Below are 25849 nucleotides of genomic sequence, written 5' to 3'. Positions count from 1 at the left end.
CTTAGTATTTCAAAGGCCAGTGCCTTAACCACTAAGCCATTTCTCCACCCATTAGGTGTGTGTATGTGTGTGTGTGTGTGTGTTTTCAAGGTAAGTCTTGTCCAACCCTGGGATGACCTGGAATTCAACTCAGGAACTCAAGGTGATCCTCCTATCTTTGCTTCCCAAAGTACAGCGATTAAAGGCATGTGCCATCACACTTGGCCAGAAGTGCTTTTTAAAAATAATTTGTAATTCACTTTATTTTTTGAGGCAAGCCCAACAGACTGGCCTTTTTCTTTTTATGAGAGAGAGAGAAGAGAGGGAGAAAGAATTGGTGAGCCAGGGTCTCCATCACGTGCCTCACCTTGTGAATGTGCACCCTTGCACACATGCCATGTGGTGTGTCTGGCTTACATGGGATCTGAGAAATAGAACATGGGTCTTTAGGCTTCACAGGCAAGCACCTTAACTGCTAACGCATCTCTCCAACCCCCATCAGGAATTTTTGTCACAATGATGAAAAAGTAACTCATCCAGTCCAAATGGGAAAAGTCTCTGAGGCTACTAAATGTCCCCTGGGGTTGCCTCTTACCCTTCCAGGGAGAGGCAAGAACTGGAAACAGCAAATCTGAGGCCTTAACCCAGTGCTCCATGGTTAGAGCTGACGGCTACCTCACCTGAGACTCCTGCCCCTTGGATGGACATGTGGAAGCACAGCCAGTTGAAAACCTTAACTACAAGCCAACGAACTGGCACCATGGGAAGTCCACCTTGCTACACGTGGAGGGAGGCAGGGAGGGGGCAAAGGCAGGTGCAGACCTATCCCAGGTATGATGGGTGAGTGACGCTGAGGACTCTCAATGCCATTGTGCCTGGCGTGAACAACCTTCTAAATGGTTGGGTGCTGGCTTCTGCCCACAGAGCATGGGGAAGGGGAGCTGGGGAGGCGTGCCTGGGAGCTGCTTGCTTACTGTGTGGTGAGTGAGCACTGAGCAGAGAGCCTGCTCCTGAACCACCATCATTTCAGTGGAGGAGTGATGGGATTAAATTACTGTGCCCCAAAGGCCAGGGTCTCAACGTTTTTATTTGAATTCTTTGGGCCTTATCATTCAGGATTATGTAAAAATGACAGCTGCTTATAATTATTTGGGGTTTGAGCTACAATAATTGAAAACATCTGCCTTTATCTTACTGCTACCAGACTTAACCCTGCGAGGCTGGGTCTACTGCACTTCAAAGAGGAAAGGAAGAAATAAAAGAAAACTCCACACATTACTAACAAATTTCCAGCGATTCATTTAAAATGTATAACCAGTGATTCCCACAGCCTACAAACCCGTCATTATCTTTTAAATATATATAATTTGGGACTACTAATTAGATAGCAATTTAATGCTCTCGTGGGGATTCAGATGCAAGGTCTTTTCTAAAATGTAAACTCAGAGCAGTAATCATTGGCATTCACAGGATTGAATTCTTCAGTTATTCAAATAACTGCCATGCATTCACACAATGGGATCATTTGAATATTCCGCTGTCAGACCCAGCTGTAAGGTCTTCAGGGCCTTTCAATGCCAGGGTGGGGTTGGGAGATCCAATCCACTAGCAGATAGAGAAAGAAAGAAAGAGAGAAAGAGAGAAAGAAAGAAAGAAAGAAAGAAAGAAAGAAAGAAAGAAAGAAAGAAAGAAAGAAAGAAAGAAAGAAGAAGAGAGGAGAGGAGAGGAGAGGAGAGGAGAGGAGAGGAGAGGAGAGGAGAGGAGAGGAGAGGAGAGGAGAGGAGAGGAGAGGAGAGGAGAGGAGACTGGAAAGGTCCCTGGGAAAAACCCGCCTCTATTTAGGCACCCGCTCTCCTCAGAGAAAGGCAAGCTTCCTTTCCTCTTTGAGGACGATTGTGAAAATCTGGGGTTCTCTGCGCCTGGTCTGGGTCTGTTTGCCACTGTCTGCGCAGTTAATGTTCTAATTAATAACTCTTTCTCTTGCTGAGCTGCTACAAATGGAAGAGGGAGGGTGGCATCCTGCCTCGACCTTCCGCTTCCTGTGTCTTCCTGTCCCTGTCAAGATGGTCCTTTAAATCATATAAAGATGTGCAGCCATGCGATTGATCAACGAGATGTCATTGGCCGTGATAGAAAGCAGCACTCACGTTTGTCAGCCTTGCAGCTAGGGGCTAAGGGTCTGCATTCCTGGGCTGGGCTAGGAGCTAGCTAACCGCTGAGGCTTATTTCCCTCACAAGGTGCAGACAAATCTATAGGAATTTTTAAGAGATCATTATTCAACACATTGCCTGTGATTACATTTTGATGAGTTTTTTATTGTTAATTCATCATCTGAGATGGGGCAGTCTAGATATGAAATGAACCTAGTAAGACAAAGGTCAGAGCATGCCCAGTCAAAAAAAGAAAAGACTTTTTTTTTTTTTTTCTCAGCAGACCCTTTGGCCAGACAATAAAGCCCAGGAGAGTCCATCTCTACACTGAATTTCCTTGCAGTAGCTACTCTGTTGCATTCATATTTCCTGAGCATGAGTGCTCAGAGCAGCAGAGCAGAGCTGGGTGATGGAAATGCATGTGCAGAGTCCCGGAATGCTGCGGACATCGCAGGTGTGGGTGTGGGTGCCTTCAGAATCACAAGAAGTTTTACAGCGAATCTGTTTTTGTTGATCAGTGCAGACCTTTCAGAAGCAGACTCCAAGACAGGCTCCCGTGTATACTGTTTTCATTCCAGAGAAGTTCCCAGGAGATGCAGAGGAGGTGTCACCAGGCATGTCGCCATGGGGGACAGGAGCTTTACTGAACTAACTCTGGAAGCCAGGATTCTACCTGGGAGCACCTAGGAGCCAGCCCACCTGTCACAAAGCTGGCTGGTTATCCCTTGGCATAGCTGGCCTACTGTGTGTCTTAGGACAGTGGACTCTAGCATTGGAGTGTATTGTCACCCAGGTTCTGTACATGCAGAACAGTCAGGGCACAGGGTGCTGGTTAGGGATCAGTAGGGACTCCTCCATGACTCAGGTCTTTGTACATACTGCTTCCTTGGCCTGGTCCAGTCTCCACAATCTGCACATGGAGATTTTTTTCTCAGCCTCTTCCCTTGGGGAAGGCTATCCCTGGATTAGGTAGCTTCCCTCTCTGCTCCTTTTTAAAATTTTTAAATTATTTTATTTATTTGAGAGAGAGAAAGAGATAGAGGAAGAATGAGCACATTAGGTCCTCCAGATACATGTGCCATCATGTGCTCTGGGCTTACAAGAGTACTGGGGAATTGAACTTGGGGTCTTAAGCTTCACAGGCAAAAATACATCTCAACCACTAAGCCATCTCTCCAGCCCACCTCTCTACTTTTCATTCTCTCCTATCCTTGTTTCTTTTGGCGAGGTTATTCCAAATGGGTAATGCTTCCTGTTTGCCCATTGATTTATGAACTTAGAAAAAATATCTTGGGGCTGGAGAGATTGTCCAGCGGTTAAGGCACTTGCCAGGAAAAGCCTAACAACCCTGGTTTGATTCCTCAGTCCCCAAGTAAAGCCAGATAGATGCACAAAGTAGCACATGCATCTGGAGTTTGTTTGCAATGGCTAGATGCTCTGGTGTGCCCATTCACTCTCTCTCCCCACTTGCAAATAAAATAAAATAAAAATATTTTTAATATGTGGAAAAGAAATCTTGTTTGTGAGAATGCAAACACTAAGTGAAGGGAGGGTGCATTCAGTCTAACAAGGTCATTGGTTCCCTGGCATCTGAGTGGCAGGCATATGACAGGCGTTCAATAAACATGTCACCCAAGGGAAGGAGAGGAAAAGAAGGAAGAGGAGAAGAGTGGGAAAGGGAAGGTTCCAGCAGCACCAGCATCTATGAACAAGCCATTCTCCAACAGTTCATAGGCACTCTGCTGTTCCTGACTGTAAGACAGAGTCATGAACCTTGACTTTGTAGGCCACAGAGGCTCCAGGTGGCCCTTTTCATCATGCAGTCCACAGCTAGAACAGAGTGCTTTTATAAATTCTACTTGTGGGGCTGGAGAGATGGCTCAGATGGCCAGGGTTCGATTCCAAAGTACCTTCATGTAGCCACATGCACAAAGTGGCATATGTGTCTATAGTTTGTTTGTATTAGCAGCAGGCCCAGGCATACCCCTATCCTCTAGAGGAACTCTCTCTCTCTCTCTTTTCTCTCTCACAGTATTAAATAAATAACTTTAAAAAATAAAAGCTGCTTGTTGGTACTGCTACCCACGGTATTGATAGCACGCTGCCTCACCACATTCTCTCTGTGTTAATCATTCCAAATCCTTCACTAGATATTTCTCTGGGTCCCGAATGTACAACGGTGAGCAAAATACAGTCAGATTGGTGTCTCCTGGTTCCTTGTGGCATAGCTATGAGTGGATATTTCCAGATGAGACAGCTCATGCCCTGTGGTCCATGTGAGAAGCCTGTTGAGATCGTGAGATCATGGGCTGGGGTGGATTCGGGGTCAGACTTGAGCTCTCTGGGAGCAAGGGTCAGAGCTATGGCTGGCAATGGTTCTGAACCTTGGAATTTCATGGTCATACCCATCATGTTGCTTTGGTGGTGGGCAACAGATAACTAATTAATCACTTGGGCAACAGAAGAATTCATTGGAAGGGTATGTGGGAATAAATTTTTCATTCTTGCTACAATGGGAGATAAATAAATGAATCAACAATAAATGAGTAAGGAATAAATAATGGTCATTTCTCCCTTCTCCTTTTTATTCCCTCCCTCCTTCCCTTTCTTCCTTCCTTCTTTAAAGCTTCCTTCCTTCTTTCCTCCCTGCTGCTCTCCCTCACTTTCTTCCTCTTTCCCTCCTTCTATTTCTCTTTCCTTCATTCTCTCTCACCTTGTAAAGTAATGCCTTAAGAGAAATAACCACCCATCCACCCCTACCTCTATGTCAGCTGGGGCCCCAGAATGAAGCTGACTGGGGGAGGGTTTCATAAAGAGACTCTTGTAAACGGTGTGTGTAGGGTGTATGAAATTAGAGCAGTAGTCTGGTACCAGAAATGATGTGGTTCTTCTCTTCTACCCTGCAAGAAGGGACAGAGGGAGGAATGGAACACCTGCAGGTGCCGGAGCAAGAGCAGGAAGAGGGACAGACAGACTATGTGGCCTTAGGATGAATACAACTCTCACCCACAGCCAAGAGCAAGGAGCCACTTCTGTGTTTCATGCAGGCTGGCATGCAGGGACAAGGGGACATTATCAGGAAAGGGTGAAGAAGTACAGTAACTCAGCTTCAGAACTGAGCGAGAAAACAGTTTAATTGAATAAGCTCATTAAAAATAATATGCCCATGGAACTGGAGAGATGGCTTAGCCATTAAAGCACTTATCTGCAAAGCCTAAGGACCCAAGTTCAATTCCCTAGTACCCACCCAGAAGATGGCATATGCATCTGTATTTCATTTGCAGTGGCTAGAGGCCCTGGCCTGCCCATTCTCTCTGTGTGTCTATCTCTCTCGCGTGCTCTCTCTCTCTCTCTCAAATAAATAAAATATTTTTAAAACTATCCATAGTTGTGTGTGTGTGTGTATGTGTGTGTGTGTGTGTGTGTGAGAGAGAGAGAGAGAGAGAGAGAGAGAGAGAGAGAGAGGGAGAGAGAAGACTGCCCCAAATGCACTTTCTAATGGATACATTTCTTGGCCTAAATATCAGAGATCATCCTTCATCCCTTGCAAATATTTTACTTAATTTGATTTTAAAATATGATCGTGGGCTGGAGAGATGGTTCAGCAGTTAAGGCACTTGCCTACAAAGCTTAACAACCAGGGTTCAATTCCCCATTATTCACATAAAGTCAGATGCACAAAATTGTGTGTGAATCTGGAATTCATCTACAGTGGCTGGAGGCCCTGATGCACCTGTTATCTGTCTCTCTTCTACCTCTTTTTGTATGCAAATAAATGAATTAAAAAATTTGAAAATAAAATACAGTCATATATAGAACATTTCCACGTGCAGGCAACCCCTCGAAAGCTCGCTAGCATGCAGACTGCTGCAAGCACTAATGGGCCAAGAAGGCAGGTGCTCAGCACAGAACCCACTCCCTGAACCCCTGTGTAGTGGTTGAAAAGTCACTACTGGTTCTGCCACATCCAAAACCCAGAGTACAACCATAAGGCACACCATGTGTTCAAAAAAAATGCCCATGATCTTGAATCCCACAACCTGTCCAAGCATACACGGTCAGAGGAGCAGAGCTTGTGGGTTGTAGGTTCCGAGGCTAGTCTAACTGACAAAATCCTGGACCCTCGCTGACCTCCTCAATCCCCAAGAGCAAGAGGTGAGACGCTCTCTCCAACACAGAGCTGGACACTCCCACCCGTGTGCCCAGTTCAGACAGTGACCACACACATTTCAGCAAGAAAGCACGCAAGGACGGAAAGCGCTGGACTCTACCCACACGCCCTGCGGTTGCAGTCTTGTTGACTTTCATCTCAGAGAAGGCGGTCTCCCAGACATGCACTACCGAGAGCCGAGTCGTTAAGTATTTCTTTTAAGCTAAAAGGAAAGGATTCAGACCAGGCCCAAGCAGTGTCGCCTGGTCTGAGGCTGTGCACTGGATTTAGCCTGATGCCATCTGGCTTGGGGAGCAGCACAGCACGGTGCCTGTGCGCCACCTACTGGGTTGTCTCCTACAATTCCTCAGCTGCCTGAGTATGGAGGGTGAGGAGGTTGAGAATGGATTGCAGACCACCAAACGGTTTGTGAATGACACCAGGTCCCACCCCACAAGCCCTGAGAGGGTGTGTCAGAACCATGCAAGCTCTCGAGATCACAAAGAAGTCACGTCTGCTCCGAGGTCAGAGGCTGGCGAGGAGGGCGTGGAATGGGCTTGCTTAAGTCCTCCTGCATTTCAGGACGGCTCTCCCCCAGAAAGGCAGGTGTTTCCTCTGTGGCCCCTTGGTTCTTCTTGTGCTGTGTTGAGGGTGCAGGGCTTGCTTGGTGGGGTGAGCGTCCCCTAAGCAGACCTAGACTGCTAACTGCCTTGCTCTCTGTTAGTCAGCACCCTGCTTGATGTGAGGAACATCTTCGGATTATAGACAGGAGGGGGCAAAAGCAAGGGACTGTCATGAAATAGAAAAGATAAAATAGATAAAATGAAACAAAATAGAGGCCTAAACCCCCACACCTGTCCTGACACAGCAAGGAGAGAAGGTTTGCGGAAGAATGCATAATCCCTGCACTGGACTTCTATCATGGGAACTTGGTACCCAGACTCTCATCATCAGCAGTATTTGACAGCATGCAACCCATCCTTCCAGCTTCCTTGACTGCACACATCATGTAGCAGTGCCATCCCCCAAGGGCACATGAAACACCTGAGAACTGCTCAGCAGTGCTGTGTGACTTACACACAGGGCAGGGGACATGCTGGAGAGTGATGAGGAAGAGTGGGACTCGTGTCACGAGATCACTGAACTGAGGACTGGGAAGAGCTGGACATACATATGTGGGACAAGGTCCAAGGAGTGGGGAACATGCATAAGCATTGGAGCTTGGGGTTTCTGAGGAAATGACAAACAGGCCACCACTGAAGGCATATACAGTTATGAAAAGATCTCACTGAAAGCTTGCAGGCAAAAATTTTTTGGAATGATGTGGAACTAGTTCACATCACTTAGGAGCTTGGGAGCACATGTCTTTGGAGGCCAGAGGACACCTTGGGTGTTGGTCCTCAGGAATGTTATCTACCTCTGTTTTGAGATCAAATCTCTCATTGTCCTGGAGTTCACCAATGAGGCTAGACCGGCTGGCTAACAAGGCTCAGGGACACTCCTGTACCCTCTTCCACAGCCCTGGGATGCAAGCATCTTTTCATGAGGAAACAAGCTCAGATCTTCCTGCTTTCAAGATAAGAACCTGAGCTGGAGAGTTGACCCAGGTGCTTACCTACAAAGCCTAATAAGCTGGGTTTGATTCCCCAGTACCTATGTAAAGCCAGATGCACAAAGTGGTATATGCATCTGGAGTTCGTTTGCTATGGCTAGAGGCCTGGTATACTCATATCCATTCTCTCTCTCGCTCTTGCTCTCTGTCTCTCTCTATATGCAAACAAACAAATATTTTTGTAAAAATATATTTTTTCTGAGTTATTTATTTATGTATGAGAGAGAGAAAATGGGCATGCCAGGGCCTCTAGCCAATGCAAACAAACCCCAGACACATGTGCCCCCATAGGTGTCTGACTTACGTGGGACTTGGAGAGCCGAACCTGGGTCCTTAGGCTTCGCAGGCAAATGCCTTAACCACTAAGCCATCTTTCCAGCCCCAAACAAATAAATATTTTTAAAAAATCAGAACCTTATCACTAAAATATCTCCCTAGCCTCTACAGGTATCTATTTATATCCAATATGCAACAGCAAACAGGGGCAAGAAAAATGAACTGTCCAGGTGGGCACAAGAACAAGGAATCAACGTGAACATGGAGGGCGGTTCAGGTAGTAACACAGGGAAGGGTGACAGTGACTGACACCTTAGACCTCAGGCTGCGGCGAGCTGGGTGCTGGAACTCCAGTGTTGCAGTCCACAGGGACAGAGGACCATGACAAGTTAAAGAAGTAGATTTGGGCCTGTTTGAAAATCAACCCGAGTCTTCCAGAAGATCAAAATGGTCTTCACATGTGCGTATTCTGATTTAGGTGACCTGACATCTCAGGTTTTCCCAGTGTGGCAAGTGCTTCCTGCTCCCTGGCCACCACCGCATAGTTTGGTTTAGGAATCTCCATGGTTTAGGAGTAAACCCACATGGCCGGAAAAGAAAAAAAAAAAAAAAATTCAGAGCTTCCTAGCCAAAGAGAGAGCCCATCTGCTCTGGCCTCAAGCCAGCTCGCTGTGCATTCTAGCTCTCCCAGTTCCTCTCTCGGAAACCAGGCAGGCCACAGCCTGGGGGGAGGCGGGTGGCCATGACGGGAGAGGGTGATGGGCCACTGTTACTTAGCACAGACCTCCAGGCCGATGCCACACCAGTGGAGCCAGGGTGGCAGCCAGGGCGGCCTTCATCGGCCTTAAAGAAGAGGCGCTGCCATCGAGTTCTTTTAGAAAGATTCAAAGTGTCTACTTGCATCTCAGACCTGTACTTTCCCTTAGCAGTAGCCATAATCTGAACTACCAATCTGAGCTAAGACCACCTCAAAGTGTAAACTACATACCGGATTGGCATGAAATAAAGTAAGAATGTAAAATGCCATTCAATTATTTTTAATCTTGACTATATGTTGAAATACCAATGTTTTAGCTATTTGGGGTTAAATCAAATATAGTCTTCAGCTTACTTGTACCTGTGCCTGTCTTTCCTCATTAGATGTGGCTACTGGAAATTTTAAATTACACAGGCACTCCTGTCTGTGGCTCACATTCTTGCTGGACGGTGCTAAGTGTATTCTTGCTGAACGGTGCTAAGTCTAGACAGATTCTAACTATAACCGGCCCACAACGGCCCTGGCAGGCCTCCACAAGGCATCAGAGACGAGGTCTGTCAGTCACGCCCACTCTGCCTCCCACTTCCTGCAAAGTCCACATAGCAGTGGGAGCGCAGTGCATCCAAGCACATCTGGCCCAAAGCTCATGCTTCTAACACCTCTTAGCTATGTGATTGGGACAAATTCCCTTATCACTTGGTACCTCACCTTCCCGTTGGTGACATACTCATCTTGATGACAGAGTACCCAGTTTCTCAGTCCTGTCCTCACACTTGCTGAAAATAGGGAATACAGATCGGGGTAGAGCACTTGATTGAAACATTAAAATTGTGCCTAGCCCTCTATACTCTGTCCATCCTTTCTTAAGCCAAAAGAACTCAACCTACTAGGCATTGCTGTGCTGATTATTAATAACTAAAAACAGAGCTGGGTGTGCACACCTTTAATTCCGGCACTCAGAAGACTAAGGTAGGAGAACTGCCTTGGGTTCAAGCCCAGGCTGGGGCTACAGAGTGAATTCCATGTCCACCTAGGACAGACTGAGACCCTACATAAATGAGGAGGGGCGTGGGGGGACAGGGAAACATGGACAGACCTGGACCAGGGTCATTCCCAATGCACACTAGGTAAACATGCTGAGAGCTGGTTATAACCAGCAGACTAGGTGCACATTCCCTAATGCCTCAGCGCCAGGTACTCCTAACTCATGTCTTCTGGTCAGACCAGCATGGGTTTGAAGCAGGCCACATTTCAGTAAACTTGCTTAGTCCTGGAACATGGTAGACACATCCAATGTCAGGAATGAATGTAGTCTCACCTCCTGGGATCTAGAGATGGCTTAGCAGTTAAGGTGCTTGCCTGAGAAGCAGGACCCAGCTTCACTTTCCCAGTATTCACATAAGCCAGATGCACAAGGTAGCACATACATTTGGAGTTTGTTTGTAGTGTCTGGAGGCCCTAATGTACCCCTTCCCACTTTCTATCTGCCCCCTCTTTCTCTCAAATCAATACATAAAATTAAAGAAAATATTGTCACCTTCCATCTTCGTCTCATCACACAGTGGTCTATATGACTGACTGGCACATCTGTACCTAGAACAGACCTTCTCTGGTGCCTTTTACTAACTCCTGGGCTTGGTGGAAACATTTGGCTGATTTCAACCAGGATTTATGGAAATGAGCCCCAGATTCTGCTCACCCAAGTGCCCCCCCCTTAGAATCCTGCTATTGCAATGGCTGTTGTTTGATTTGACCCGTCTACATTCCAGGCCCCCTAAAATTAATTTAGATGGCTTTGTCTTCTGTAAGGGAAGGGCAGATGGATCACCAAACAAACAAACAAACAATACAGGTTATACTGTAGGCAACCCTTTCCACAGGTTCCCTTCCATCCACTATGGGGCAAAAGAAAAAGTCATATTCAGGGCTCCACATTCTAAAAAACATCCACTGAGATCAAAGAAAATGAAAAAGTAGGACAATGAAATCTAGCCAGCACACTGAAATATTGTTAGCCTAACTGTCAATGAGTGGAGGTTCAAGAAAAAACCACACGGGTGTATAATAACTAAATAAGCTATTTTTCAGAGTTTAATAGGTGCTATTTTTAAAATATTATTTATTTAAAAGAAAGAGAGGTAGATAGGGGGAGAGAATGGGCAAACCAGGGCCTCCAGCCACTCCAAATGAACTCCAGAAGTTTGTGCCAGCTTGTGCTTCTGACTTATGTGGGTCCAGGGACTTGAACCTGGGTCCTTAGGCTTCAAAGGAAAGAGGCTTAACCACTAAGCCATCTCTCCAGCCCCTAGTCCCACTTTCTGTGCTGCAGAAGAGGAGAGGCACTGACCTTCGTCAAGGAAGGTCTCCTAGCCCACTGGAAGGTGGCTGGCTGCCTCCATCCTAGAGCACTATAGGAGGAGGCACACCAAGAGCCTCGTGAGGGCCCATCACTTCGACATCAGTGAGGCTACGGGGAGGGAGCAGGCGGTGGGAAGGAGAGAGTGATTGAGAAACTCCCGAGCTGGATAGCAAGCAAGGGCCCAGTCATCAGAGGCAAGCGTGACGCCCGCGGCTTGGCGGGGTAACCCCAAGAGCATCTGCTGAGTCAGGCTCCTGGGACTGAGCTGTTTTTGGAGACATTTCATGATTCACACCCAAATCCTACAAGATGAAAGAAAATACTGGATGAAATCAAGCCAAACATGAAGTTTGGGGGAAAAGATTTTATTGGACAAATTAGAAAAATATTGGTATTGTGCCTCAGAGAAAGCCACTTCTTTCATCTGGCTGCAGGGACAGGGACAATCCCAGCGACACATTGAAAGAGAACATGAGAGGTGCTGAGGGAGCTCCACCTTCCCCAGGCTGGCCAAAGCCCCAAGCTCACACCCACCATCTCATCTGGCTGGCTTGGCTAGAACCAAGAAGGGAAGGTCCACTTGTAATAAGGCTTCCATTCTGTGACTGGGCTTGAGAGGAGGCCTCTCTGCCAGCACTGGTCAGGGAAGCTGCTAGCAGCTGCCAGTTTCTCACTGTGCAACGGACTCTGGCCAGGGGGAATGCATGCCTGATGGACACCACATTATGAGAAGAGTTGCACTCCAGCCTCCAGAAGTGACGATGAGAACTGGAATTGAGGACTCTTTCATTTGTTCCCCTTCTGAGGACCTACTATGTGCTGAGGAGCAGAAAGGAACATAGAATTGGCAGGAAGAGGGCTGGAGAGATGGCCCAGCAGTTAAAGGCACTCTTGCTTGCAAAGACTAAGGACCAGAGTTCAATTTCCCAGTACCCATGTAAAGCGAGATGCACCAAGTGGCTATGGAATTCATCTGCAGTAGCTAGAAGCAGCCCTGGTATGTCCATTGCCTCTCACTCTTTTTCTTTGTCCTGGTAAATAAATGGAAGTGGCAGGAAGAGAAGATGGACAACAGAGTAAGTAAAGAAAACAGAGGTGAATAAACAAACTGTGCATGACACAAATGAACATCCACGATGCTTAACTAAGTCCTTTTGATTCTCTTTGGCTTGTAGGGTTATACTTGCTGCTACTTAGAAAACAGACACCCACAAAAGGGCCTCAAAGCACAATGCTCATCTGTCCATCTTCTGAACCAGAATGAGCCAAAGTGGTTATAAAACCAAAACAATAGTAATTAATAATAATTATATAAAGAAAAATGAATAAGAAAAACCTGAGTGTATATGCACACAGTCCCCTTCCACTGATATTATAACAAGTTAAATCAACTGAAAAATGAAAACATGTTTATTGCTACCATGTCTTCCCAACTTTTATAGTGGCTTAACACAGATCAAGAGGACCAAGACAGGACAAACTGAATGCTGAGAAAAACCCATGGTCCCCATGGTATCCTGGGACCCTGCTTGATTGTGACAGATTTCTGGCTTACCTTATCCCATTAACTTTGAGGATGAAGTAGTGACATATGGTTATAACCATAATCTATATGTATATAAGCATATACATATATGTATGTATATATCCACATGTAGGTACATACATATATACATACATGCATAATGGTTATAGCAGAATTACCAGGAAAAAATGATGCCCAGAAAGTTTGTGTGCCTAGCTCCATACCATGGCCCTGGCATGAAGCAGGTTAGGAGAACCTGTGTGAATAGAGGTGAGTTCTTCCAGCTTTGCTCAAAAGAGAATTCCCAACTCAGAGCAGAGTCAGCATGCTCTTCAGTGACCAGATTCAGATGGGTTATGTGTTAGTTTGAATGTATGTCCCTAATAGATTCAAATGTTTTGGTAAAGCAGTAAGTTGGACTTCTAGCTGCCTGGCTGGTGAAGGTGTCACTATGGGTGAATCCTGGGGTCCAGTCTGAAGGTGTTACTGGGGATGGATCTGAATTCCAAACCAAGACTTGCAGGGACTTGAGCTCTGCCCAGGCTCCCTGCTGTCGACTGGGTGCCTGCTTGTGGAGGTGGTTTCTTCTCCCTCGTGTCTGTGAAAAGGAGCCAGCCCCTTTCAGCACTGTAGAACATCCCCTGGATCTGTAAGCCTGAAATCAATCCCTTTGCCCCATAAAATTTATCTGATTTGGAGGTTCACTTCAGCAGTGTGGAGCTGACTACGACAGGCTAATTTGTGTAATTCCAATAGTGATATCCCCTAAAACTTCTCCTAAATATCTGATGGCATTAGGGGCAGAGGAATGGACAGATGGCCCATTGGCCTGGCTGTTCCCTATGCCCCATCATACATCATCTGCAGTAGATATACCTCATCTGCCTTCTCACAAGTGGGATGTAGGACATTCTTGGGCCACTGCACATGTGGAAATCTAACCGTGGTCACTGCTTCTGGTAAAAACTGCTCAGTTTTTCTCAGTGTTTGTACAGGGACAGAGAGGACTTGGGTGTGCAAGCATCCATACAATCAGAGTTTAGCAGTGTCAGCTGGCGTGACATGCTTTTCGGGGAGCTCTTTAGCTGCCCTTCAAGTGGCCCTAGCTCAGCAGACAGATTATCGTGTGATCAAGAGGTGTAGAAGCCTACGGAGAGGCCATGAATAGACTTGTGGTGGACAGGTGCCCATTTCCACTACTGCAGAGAGGGAAGCCTCCATGGTAACTTCTGATACCTGGTTTCACTCCCTCCCTACTTTAAAAACTGATAAATAGAAAGCAGTGAATTCACTCAATGGCAAAAGAATCAGGTCTGACCATCACATTGCCTCTGTTCCATTCTGGATTGGAATAAATAAATGCCAGGAATAGATACTCAGCCACACCAAACCCAGTAACTCCCACTCTGCCCAGTAAATAGCCCCACTGGGTTGCCTGTCTGCACAGGGTCAGTGAAATCAGCTTTTCGACCCAAAGATGCTGTTAAATTTTAAATAGCCACAAGAAGACCTTGCCTCTCTTGATAAGACCTTTTCAATAATTCTGAGTTACATTTGGAATTAGCTAGCAAGCTAGTTAATTCAGAATTTTCTTACAAAATAAAAAGGGTTGTTGCAATCAAATATTACCATCAGTTCCATTTGAAAGCATGCATATGGGTGCACATGATGTGGTCACAACTCCATGAATACCAAGGTAATTAGAGCAAAGTTGGGTGATGATAGACCTCCTACGTGAGCAATGACTAAACAATGGTGCTGGCGAGTCCCCACAGTGCTTTCTCAACCAACGTCTACATGGGAGTCTGAGGAGAGCACACAAGCTTGTGCTGTGCATGGTAGGCGTGTATCTGTGCATCTGTCCGTGCGGGCACCTCTCTCTCTCTCTCCCTTTGTTGATTGTGAAAGAAAATGGCCATACGTTCCCATCTTAGAAGAAGGTCGTCGTCACAATAATACTCTTAACACTCACATCTTATTTGTGTGTGTGTGTGTGTGTGTGTATGTGTGTGTAGTCTAGAGTTGGATATCAGGCATCTTTCTCAATATCTTTTGTTTTAAAATTTATTTTTATTATTATTTGCAAGCAGGGAAAGACAGGGAGAGAGAGAAACATGAGCTAGCCAGGAACTCCAGGTGCATAAACCTCTTTGTGCATCTAGATTTATATGGGTACTGGGGATTTCAACCTGGGCTGCAAGGCTTGCAAACAAGCACCTTAACCACTAAGGCATCTCTCCAGCCCCTCAATAGCTCTTCATCTTATTCTGTGAGATGAACTCTCTCTCACTGGATCTGGAGCTTACCAATTCAGCTACACTAGCTGGCCAGCAAACGTCAGGGATCCTCCTATCTCAACCTCCCCAGCTCTGCAGTTACAGGAGTGAGCCAGGGTGCCAGCTTTTTACAAGGGTGCTGGGAATCAAATCCAGGTCCTCATGTTAGTGCTTATAGCAAGTACTTTGCTGACTGACCCATGCCACTCTCTGACACATATCATCTTTAAAATGAACTAAATGGGCATGAGTCCAGAGGGATATCCTGCTTAGAGCCCAGCACCAGATAAGCCCCAGATGGGAAGAAGGTGTAATGTCCCACCATCGCCTCTCCAGAGTCCAGAGGAGATACTGCCAGGGGCTCAAGGTATTATTATTAAAGTTTTAAAATATTTTATTTATTTGTGAAAGAGAGAAAGAGAGGCAGAAAGAAAGAGAGAATGGGTGCACCAGGGCCTCTAGCCACTGCAAGTGAACTCCAGATGCATACAACACCTTGTGGGTACTAGGAAATCAAACCTAGGTCCTTAGGGGCTTTACAGGCAAGCACCTTAACCCCGGATTCATTTCTGTAGCCTATGTTATTTTTTTTTTTTACTTTATTTTGTGGGTGGGATTACCGGAAATTGAATAAGGGCCTTGTACATATTGGACAAGTGCTCTACTATTGAGCTACAAACTCAGCCCTATGTTTAAAAAACAAAAATTGAGACAGGGTCTCACTTACCTTGCCAAAGCTGACCTTGAACTGGCTCTGTAGGCCAGAGAGTCCTTCAGGGATCTAGTGTCTAATCGGTTATAGCATATCAAGAATTACTTCTAACAAGTGGGTCTAGGGCTAGTGAAACCACATTATAGTGGTTTTCAAGCTGTCAAGGTAAACAAAACTTTCCCATTTGTATATTTGTGGATTTGCATAATATTTTTATGGACCAAAATACTAGCTTTAAGTTTAAAAAGCAACCTTTTAAAGACTGTGAATGGCAGAGTGTGCAAGTGGAAACATCTGCACAGTACGCATTGAGAAGAGAAGAAAATGCCTTGAAGTCATGAGCGCAGAAGCGCAACAATAACGGCTTCTCTTACCAGCGGCCTGAGTTCTGGATGCGTCAGGATATATCCATTATTTGTGATTGCAAAGGCGTAACCGTGAATCCCTAACTGTAGGAGGAAGCGAGAAAGAAACCTTCATTAGCTTGTTCCCCAGGCCAATTCACAAAGCATAAAGCCGTCCGACATTTAGTAATTTACAGCTTAAACTTGGCATTCATAACCCTTATCAGCACAGTATTTCATTAAAATGAATGTGAGGCACTGATCCTTGACATTTGGTAGAAATGCAGACCTGTCACCGATAAGCTCAGCAAATAGCACCATTTAAAATGTCACATCTCCACATTGGCATCCAAGGGCTTTATTTTTGATTTATTTAAAACAAAAACAATTACTTTTTATAAAACAATAAAGTGGCCAATGGTTCTGAAAGGGCCTTTGCATCCATCCAAGCAAACAGAAGGGTTTCCAATTGGGGTGACTTCTTACTGAGACAGGGAAGAGGAGGAAGAAGAAGGGAGGAAGGCTTCAGTCTCCAACTTCCTACAGTCACCCCCACAGGAGCCATTCCAAGCTCTGTCTCCTGCTCGGCCATTCTCCATAATCTTCCAAGGGTAACAGTGTCCCAGCAGCCGCAGAGGGGTCTGCCAACCCTTTATACCAAACTGTCTTTCCTGTGGGCCCCTGTCTTCTGCCATACTGCCACCAAGACAGAGCCGGGGGATTTTCTATGCACAGCCTCACTTAATTTATGTTTTCTGACTACCTAGGACTATGGGAAATAGTTTCTGAGCAATGAAATGTTTTATTAGCTTTAAAAAGTATGTAATCAAATTTAACACTGCACTTATTTAAATAATAATCCCCGGCTTTTGGACAATATTTCTATTACACACTTGACTGCACTCATTGGCTACAATAAATTTACCTACAAATCATTCATGTATTAAAATGGCCTCTGGCATAAACCCACACTGATTCTCTCTTTTCTGAAGAAAGAAATTGTAACACACTTTCACCAGAGTGGTGAAAAGAGAAAGGGGGTAAATTTTTTCTTTAATTTTTGTCTGAGGAGTTATTTCACAGTTCTGAGGCCTTACTGCATAATTTTCTTTTAAATTTTTTGCTACTCACATCCTTGAATATGATACTATTAAGCAACCCAGACAACAGAGTTCAAAGCCAGAAGTGACCCTGTGTGTTTGTTAGCTTAACATCAGGGTGATGTGAAATTAACTTCTGAGAATTTAACACCAGCAATTAAAAGTCTCCGTTGCATTACAAAGAGCAAATATGCATGTGGTAGTCAAGGGTAACACGTTTCTCCCCGAGTTACCTTGCACAGCAAGTCTTAATAAGATTCTATTTGACTCTCATGATAAAAGTATATTTCATTACACCATGAAAGATAAACCAGAGATTTCCTATCCTTTGAGATGCATATCTCCTCTTTCATCTTGTCTCTTGGAAGAATGTCAGACATAGTCAACACTGCATTAATTACCATTATTAAGTCCTGGTTTAATATGGGCCAGAGGGGGTCAGAAAGGACTCTGAGAGTTTGACTTTTTCCATTGAAGGCAAAGTGGGGTTTGCCTGGAATTTCAAACTCAGCATCAGACCAAACAAATAATGTTTTATTGTAAGCTAATGCGAGTCAATGTCTTCTGATACACTGGGCTTTGTTTCTTCTGTTGCTTGTGGTTAGCAAAAAGAACAAAAATAAAAATAAAAATAAAAATAAAAAAGAAGGATCCTGTTAAAGCTCCGTGGCCTTCTCATACAGCCCTCAGAAGTGCGGTAACCATCTGAGGCTTATTGATAATGGAAGCCTCAGTCAAGGTCTTTGATTGTTCAATGCCCACCAAAGTACAGGTTCCTTGAGGGTAAAGGTCAAAGTATATTGTTAAAACTGTGTGGCTGGGACAGAGGAAAGCTGAGAAAGGAGAAAAGAAACAAACAAACAAAAAATTGAATTAAACACTGATTTTACACAGCTAAACTCTCCCTCTCTCTCTCTCTCTCTCTCTCTCTCTCTCTCTCTCTCTCTCCTATCTGTTTCTTGCATGCAATGCAGGAGACCTAGCCTCCTACCCCACGGGCTTCCACTCACTGTCCACCTGCCAGTTTTAAAATATTTTATTTATTTGACAGACAGAGGAAAAGAGATAATGAACATGATAGGGCCTTCCGCCACTAAAATGAACTCCAGACACATGCACTACCTTGTGTATCTGACTTATGTGGGTCCTGGGATATAGAACCTGAGTCCTTAGGCTTCGCAGGCAAGCGTCTTAACCACTAAGCCATCTCCCCAGCCCCTGTTTCTGCTTCTTATTGTCCATTTGTATCTCAGCCAACAAGGCTTTGCTTCTGGCTTCTTAGCAAACATCAAGATTTTACCATAACAACATTCCCTCTAGTTGCCAGGGGCCTCCTGATTGCCTGACTACACAGGATTCTCGTTCTCTCTCTCCCTCCTTCGCCCCTTCTGGTTTTATTGGCTGGCTTCTCCCTCTTCCACAGGATTGCCTCCTCTTCCAGGTCCCCTTTTCTGGCCTGCTTTCTCCTCCCCACTCCTCAAGCCCTCGTCCTCCCTCAGGCTCCAGCTCCTGCAGTCCTGTCTCTCTCTTTGTTGTTGTTTGTTTTTCAAGGTAGGGTCTCGCTCTAGCCCAGGCTGACCTGGAACTCCCTATGTAGTCTCAGACTGGCCTAGAATTCAGGGCAATCCTCCTACCTCAGCCCTCCCAAGTGCTGGGATTAGAGGTGTGGCCACCATGCCCTGCGGCTCCTGTCTGCCTTTTATCTCCCCAAGAACTATGGTCATCTTTATCTGTAGGGCTGCTGCCAGGGCTGTCCTCAGTGGCTGTCTATGTAACCTGCAGGCTGTTGGTTCTCTCCATCTCTCTGTAGGTGGTACGTGGATTCTCCAGTGAGGAAATGGTGCATGCTCCTCTTGCCTACAACCCCCAAATCCAACTGACCATGCAACCCTGCTAAGTTTTTGACAGGTACCCCTAGCTAGAACTCTGTCTCCTCACATTGCCAGCACTGCAATGATCCAGTGGATTTCCTCAATGATCCTAATCACTCATTGGTCCTCAAAGACTGACCAAAGTCATCAGCAACTCTGACCACATGTCCCCCACTGCCCATGCAAGACTCACAGAAAAAGGTGCTGGAGCAATGGCTCAGTGGTTAAGGTACTTGCCTGCAAACCTAAGGACCGAAATTCTGTTTCCCAGTACACACATGCCCTGGTATGCCCATTCTGTCTGTCTTTCTTTCAAATAAATAAAGTAATAGTAATAATAAAGAGCTCCTTTCCTGTGTGAGAGAGGCTCCGCGAGTGCTGTCGTCAGGCCTCCCTGTGAACGGCCCCACCTAAGGCTCCGCCTCGCCTCCTCCTCCCTCCTCCTCCGTCCACGGCCTCTCGGGGCCCCTGGCAGTAACAAGCCCACACAGTCTCCTGCAGGGACCTTTCCCGTGTCCTAGTCCCTTGCAGCTGCTCAGGTCAGTTCTCCCCCATCAAACCCCAAGCCTCGGGATCATCCCCTGCCAATCTCTCCTGAGCCCATTCTCATTTCCATAAACCCCAAACATATTGTCATCACTATCTCCACGCAAGGCATAAACATGGCATCTCCACGTTTTTGACCCCACCCTACCTAGTAGGTATTCCTTTCTCTGCCTTGTTCTAGAAAATTCTCATGGCTTCTCCTCTCCCATGAGAGGGACGTGTTTGTAGGAAGGAGCCTTGTCACTCATCTTTGACTTTAGCAACCCTTGGCTCAATGTCAGACACAGGTCAGGTGACAGGTGCTCAGTTGAAGTTTGTGTGCACTTACCATTTTGCTTAAATATTATGCAGTTCATCTTGAAAGTTCAAACCAACATCAATATTAAAAGTGCGCCAATAAGATGCTCCAGGAGAGACACACATTTAGCCTTTGTCAGCCCTGGACCTGAATCTTCTTGATATTCGGAATCCAACAGGTTAAAATCTTCCCTGGGATAGCACACTGAGAAAACAGCATCCAAAAAAGCTGTGTGCTTTGGTTGGTGGCCGTGGTGGCACCTAGCTGTCACTTTACATAGCTGTGAGAAAAGAGGCTATGGAACCCTCCAAACACATCCTGTAGAGGCATCTCTGAGACCCACAGTTTTCTAACATGCTGATGACCAAAGTTTGGGTTTATGCCACAAATTAGTATGCTGGTGGAATAAATCCCCAACTCTTGTTTCATGCACATCAGAGCCAGTCTTCCTGTACATCCGCAGATGCAGTCCCATGGAGTAACAGGGAACAGATTGGACAAAGGCCTTCCAGCGCTTAGGTCTGCCAAATGGGCCTTGGACCCACAACTTGCTCCCCTGGAGACCTGGAGAGGAACATGTCCCTTCCAGGCTGAGAACCTCCAGGCTAATGAAGTGAACCCAATTATAAAATGGCTCGTAATGGTAACAGAGGCCGTGGTGTCTGGAAATTATTGCTGGAGTGTCTGGAATTCTTAATAAAAATTATTGGAAGTCTGATCACTTGTGGTAAAAAAAAAAAAAAAAAATCTGTGACGCTAAAAGGTAAGAAAGAAAGAATAATGTCTTCTGGGAAAACCCCAAGAGCCAAGAGCTGACTCATGGTCAGAAGGTGTTAATGAGGAGGTGACCGGACCCAGTTTCCTGGGGCTTCTCCTGTCCTCCTGGCCTCGTCTGTATCTGGCAGACATGCACACCTTTCCAAGCTCCTTACTGGATGTGGAGGAGGGACAGACGTCTTGCACTGCTATACCTGTATGTCCAGCCGCCCACAGGCCTCTAGAAAAGCCTGAACACACTTCTGACTCTGCTGTGTCATTTCCCATAGTCGATCTTCCTCTAGTCTCTCATTACACTATGGTTCATTCATCTCTCCTTAGCTCTGTGGTGTCGAGAAAGCTACTTCATGTATTCACGACTGGCAGAGGCCGAGTGGTACCCGCTTCATTGGAGGGTACAAAGGACCCCACAGGGTTGTGGGTGTAAAACGCTCTGAATGATACTGACTACATGGCAAGAAATCAATGAATGTGTTACTGAATTTGTGTTATCATCATCAATTATATTTTAACTATTGCCGTCATGTCTCTCTTTGCTCTTCATGGTAGTATATGTTCCTGGAGGCTACAATCATGACTTTGGCAAGATGTTTAAACTTTCTGTGCCTCAGTTTCATCAGCTGTAAAACAGAGGTTAAATGGTGCCTGTCATGGACACATCTTACTACAAAGAGCTTCACACACTCCCCAGTGGGGGAAAAACTATGAAACTAAGTCACAGAGCAAGTGTTACCATTCCATTTTTATATCCATTCATTTTTAATAAGTTGACACACAAAGTCACAGGTTGATGCTTGAGTTTCTCTATCTCCTCATGGAATTAAGACATATATAAATTGCTTGAAACATTCTTTGGAAGTGGGTGTCCTTCCTTGAACCGTGGGCTGCCAATTCTGCACAACAAGGTCTGGGGACATTAACCAAAGTAAAGTTCTCTCTCTTTGGAGGTGGGGCCATGTCCTCTTCCTCTTCACCCGTGCCGTTTATTTCCAGAAGCCCTACTATTTCCACCACTTGTCGGTGCTGGTCTAGATCAAGTGCCAGTCCTCTGGAGGCTGCTCTGTGCCAAGAGACCTGGTGGAAGCAGCTGACGGCATCCTCCTTACAGGGGCCAATCTAGTGCAGCTTGTCTGAGATGTTATCCGGGATCCTCCAGAGTAGAACTCTACCCACTTCTTTTTCTTTCTAAAGGCTGAGAAGGTCCTTGAGTTAGGCCTCAATAAATCAAGGAAAGCTGCTGAGGAAAGAGAACAGGCAGGCTGCAACCCTGGACGCCTGGCCTTTCTCTGCATGGAGGCAAAGGGAGGACTTGTCAATCTATAACTGGGTTCAACATTAGATGGGCCACTCAGACTACTGGGTGTGGCGGAGGGGGAAGAGGTGTAGTCTCAAGCACTGGCTAGTTAGTTGGTAGAGCTCTTTGTGCAGCAGACCAGCAGGACTAGAAGAGGTAACTGCCTCTGCCCCTTCCCACACTCCCAAATCCAGGTATCCCTGCAGTATTTCTGAGGCTCTGTGTTGGACCTTGAGGGGACTGCTGCCTTCTCTCCCTACTGGGAAACAAGATGGCATTTTCTTCAAGGCAGTCCAAGAACTCTCTGCTCTGTCTTGTAAAAGCAAAATGAATTATGTTGAAATTGACATAAAACATACTATGAAGATTCAAGGCTCCACATGGATTCTTCAAGATAAGGTTAGAGGAGGTAATCAACAGAAACAAGCAGCCTGGGTTGGAGAGATGGCTTAGAAGTTAGGACATTTGCCTGTGAAGCCTAAGGATCTAAATTCAATTAACCAGGACCCCTATAAGCCAGCTGTACAAGGAGGTACATGCATCTTGAGTTCTTTGCTGTGGCTAGAGGCCCTGGCATGCCCATTCTCTCTCTGCCTCTTTCTCAAATAAATTAACTATTAAAAAAAATCAGGCGGGCTGGAGAGATGGCTTAGCGGTTAAGCGCTTGCCTATGAAGCCTAAGGACCCCAGTTCGAGGCTCGGTTCCCCAGGTCCCACGTTAGCTAGATGCACAAGGGGGCGCACGTGTCTGGAGTTCGTTTGCAGAGGCTGAAAGCCCTGGCGCGTCCATTCTCTCTCTCCCTCTATCTGTCTTTCTCTCTATGTCTGTCGCTCTCAAATAAAAAAAAAAAATCAGGCAACTTAAGTAAAGCTATCTTTAAAGTAACCGTACTGCTGATATAAAGCCTGGCCATGATACAGGATGGGGAAGTGTGCTCTCATGGAAGGCACACTCTAGGGACAGGCCTCTGCAGAAGCAAGGCTCCGGGGCCACGTTGCAGAGTGTACTTCCTTACCTTGTACTTGGGGATGGTCTTCAGAAGTTCTTTCACTGGGACATCTGTTCCAACCACGCCCAGAAGAATGCCCTTCGATCTCTGTGGGAAAAGACACAGCACAAAGTTGACTTGGAAAAGGAGACAGGATCTTATAGAAGCCACTCACAAGAGACCATGATCTGATGCCTTCACCAGACCAATAAAAATGGAGCATTAACTCAAGAATCCCAGGACTTCTGTCATCTACCCTCCACCCAAGATACCACCAGACAGGAGGGAGAGTCTCAGACCCAGGGTCAAGACACTCTCACACCCCTTGTGAGAGGAACCATCACCATCCTGGCAGCTGAGGCCAATCTGCATAGCCGGGCTTGCCTCTCTCAGGAAACTGAAGAGAAGGAAAGATACCATGACAGCTGAGCAGGAGAGGAATGTCTAGTGGCCAGAGAGACATGTGGTGTCCCAACATTTTTAGCAACAAGGTGGGACCTAGGACCAAGGAGGAGGAAGGGGAAGAGGAGAAAGAAGAGGAGGAGGAAGAGGTAGAGGCCCCCAGGATCCCAGTTTTCAAGATAGGTGGCCACTGTGACTTGCTGAAATTTCCATTGTCAGTAAGGTCATTGGGAAGGACACACAGATTACTGTTGTCTATGGCTTCTGGCCACACTTGGGACCTCAGAATGCAATGTCATTTGGGAAGAGGGTCTCTGCAGATATAATAGCTAAAGGTCTCAACAAGATCTATCTTGGACTTGGGGAGACACCTAAATAATCTTGTTAAGAGAAGAGACTACAACTTGGGGAGGAGAAGGCTGTGTGAGTGACACCAGCCCAGGTAAAGGAGTATTGGGATGCTGAAACACAGAAGAGTAGAGGAAGAAGAAGGATTCTTCCCTCAAACCTCTGTAAGGTTTTGGCTCTGCCAACATCTTCAGGCCAGATTCTTTGTCTCCAAAATAATGTGCTAGGTCACCCCAGTTGATGGAAGTCTGTTACCTCAGTCCTAAGAAATTAATCAAAGACATTTGCCGTGGATCAGAGATGAAGACCATCAAAACCCAGAAGTGTCCCAGGGTCTCTGTCCTCTGGTCATTTAATGTCTAAATTCCAGAGAAGGGTTATAGATGCTAAGAACTCTAATAGGATGCTGACTAGAACACCTTCGTGTGTGTGTGTGTGTGTGTGTGTGTGAGAGAGAGAGAGAGAGAGAGAGAGAGAGAGAGAGAGAGAGAGAGGAAGAGAATCAATGATCCTCGCAGCAGGGTGAAACACTGAGAGAAAATTATCTTCATTGTCCTTACGGGAGAAATGAAGTCACAGAGTTTGGCTGTGATGGGCATGACCTGAAGGAGAATCCTCATAGCACCAAGCAGGGTGTCCAGCCCCGTACTCACCGTTTCGTTCTGCTTACTAAAAACGGGCATGGCTACTGTGGTCATCAGCACGAGGCCCTGGTCATCGGCAAGCTGGATGGAGACAGAAAAGGAGGTTACATCGAAGGCTGTGGACCCCTCAGGACAGAGGCGTCTTCTCGACCTTTGTATTATTTTGGGCCGGAGGCAGCTGAGAAGGAACCAGAGCCCACTCAGGCAGGGACAGGGTGCAGATCTTTCCACCTGATTTTCAGGTTGTGTGCCAGCCAGGATCCACCTGATTCGCAGATTGTGTCCCATCTCTCAGCTGGGATATGCTTCCTGTCAGTCATTACAGCTAATGTGCCCTTTTTAGCTACTATGCCTCAAGTGAATTATATCTGGATATTAGTAACTTAATTATTACAAAGATTGACTTTTACTGTTTCCCTTCCCAGTCATTTATGTTCAATATGCACACTAATGCTACCTGTAGTAATGAAGGATCAGAAAGTTTGAGTTTCAGGGGTCTGAACCATGGAACCTAGAAACAATCTCCCCAGGACAGCAGAGAACAGACCTGCCAACTTTTAAGATTCCTGAGTGCTAGCTCCAGATGGGAAAGAAAGGAATGAAGAGATGTCCTGAGCATATGACCCTGAAAATCCATGGCTACCAGGCCAGTCATTATTACTAAGGAACAGCTCTGGGAATATGGTACGTGACACACACCTGCGACCTTCTTAATGACACACACTGTGATGTGCACAGTCACACTTGCTGATTGCACTGTGCTGGACAAAAAGCAGGTGAGGACACCAGCTCTACACCAATAACACATGCAGAAAGAGTCCTAGAACATAATGGTAGGCTTTGGTCCCAGACAAACCTGGCTCTGATTCTCAGCTTTGAGGATTTCATACTTAGCTAAGCTTTTATGGCACTGGATAAAATAATGCCAGCCATTACCCATCATCACTTTTGTGAAGATAAACATGAAGCAGCTAAGCAGGGTACCAAGATATGGAGGTGCTCAAAGGATGCATGCCTTTCCCCCTGCCGTGAAGGTCACACACTCGGGCAAGGCAGAATTCAAACACAGACTGAGGCTTTTAGTAGCAGTTGATAGGTACCAATGTTGGCCTGGAATGTGCAATGGGAGAGAAATATTTTCTGGTGTCGCAGCCCACTAGAGTCCTCGAGGTGAAGCACTGTGACGGGGGACTCACTGTTACCTGGCCTCTTAAGAACCAGTTGTGAAACTTCACACTTTTCTCATTTTCTTTATTTTTGTTTTTTTGAGACAGTCTCATGTAGTCTATATGGTTCTCAAACTCTGTTTTTATTTTTTTTAAGGAATATTTTATTTATTTATTTATTTAAGAGAGAGACAGAGAAAGAGGCAGATAGAGAGAGAATGGACATGCCAGGGCCTCCAGCCACTGCAGTTGAACTCCAGATGTATGTGTTAC

The 25849-nt window shown here is 45.9% G+C and overlaps 1 protein-coding gene across 2 annotated transcripts in view; it reads right to left on the bottom strand.

The window, feature by feature from the left end:
• Positions 1-25849, bottom strand: part of Cacna2d3 (calcium voltage-gated channel auxiliary subunit alpha2delta 3) — an 877750-nt gene that overhangs the window by 212125 nt on the left and 639776 nt on the right. For both annotated transcript variants that reach the window (XM_004652732.3, XM_045136092.1), the window contains 3 exons: positions 24420-24491; positions 23044-23124; positions 16172-16246 (listed from right to left, as the gene is read on the bottom strand). In XM_004652732.3, the coding sequence (XP_004652789.3) occupies positions 16172-16246; positions 23044-23124; positions 24420-24491 (228 nt within the window). The remainder of the gene's footprint in view (positions 1-16171; positions 16247-23043; positions 23125-24419; positions 24492-25849) is intronic.

The sequence above is a fragment of the Jaculus jaculus genome, chromosome 16 (assembly GCF_020740685.1).
Source record: "Jaculus jaculus isolate mJacJac1 chromosome 16, mJacJac1.mat.Y.cur, whole genome shotgun sequence".
NCBI lineage: Eukaryota > Metazoa > Chordata > Mammalia > Rodentia > Dipodidae > Jaculus > Jaculus jaculus.
This window is presented reverse-complemented; position numbering and strand designations above follow the sequence as displayed.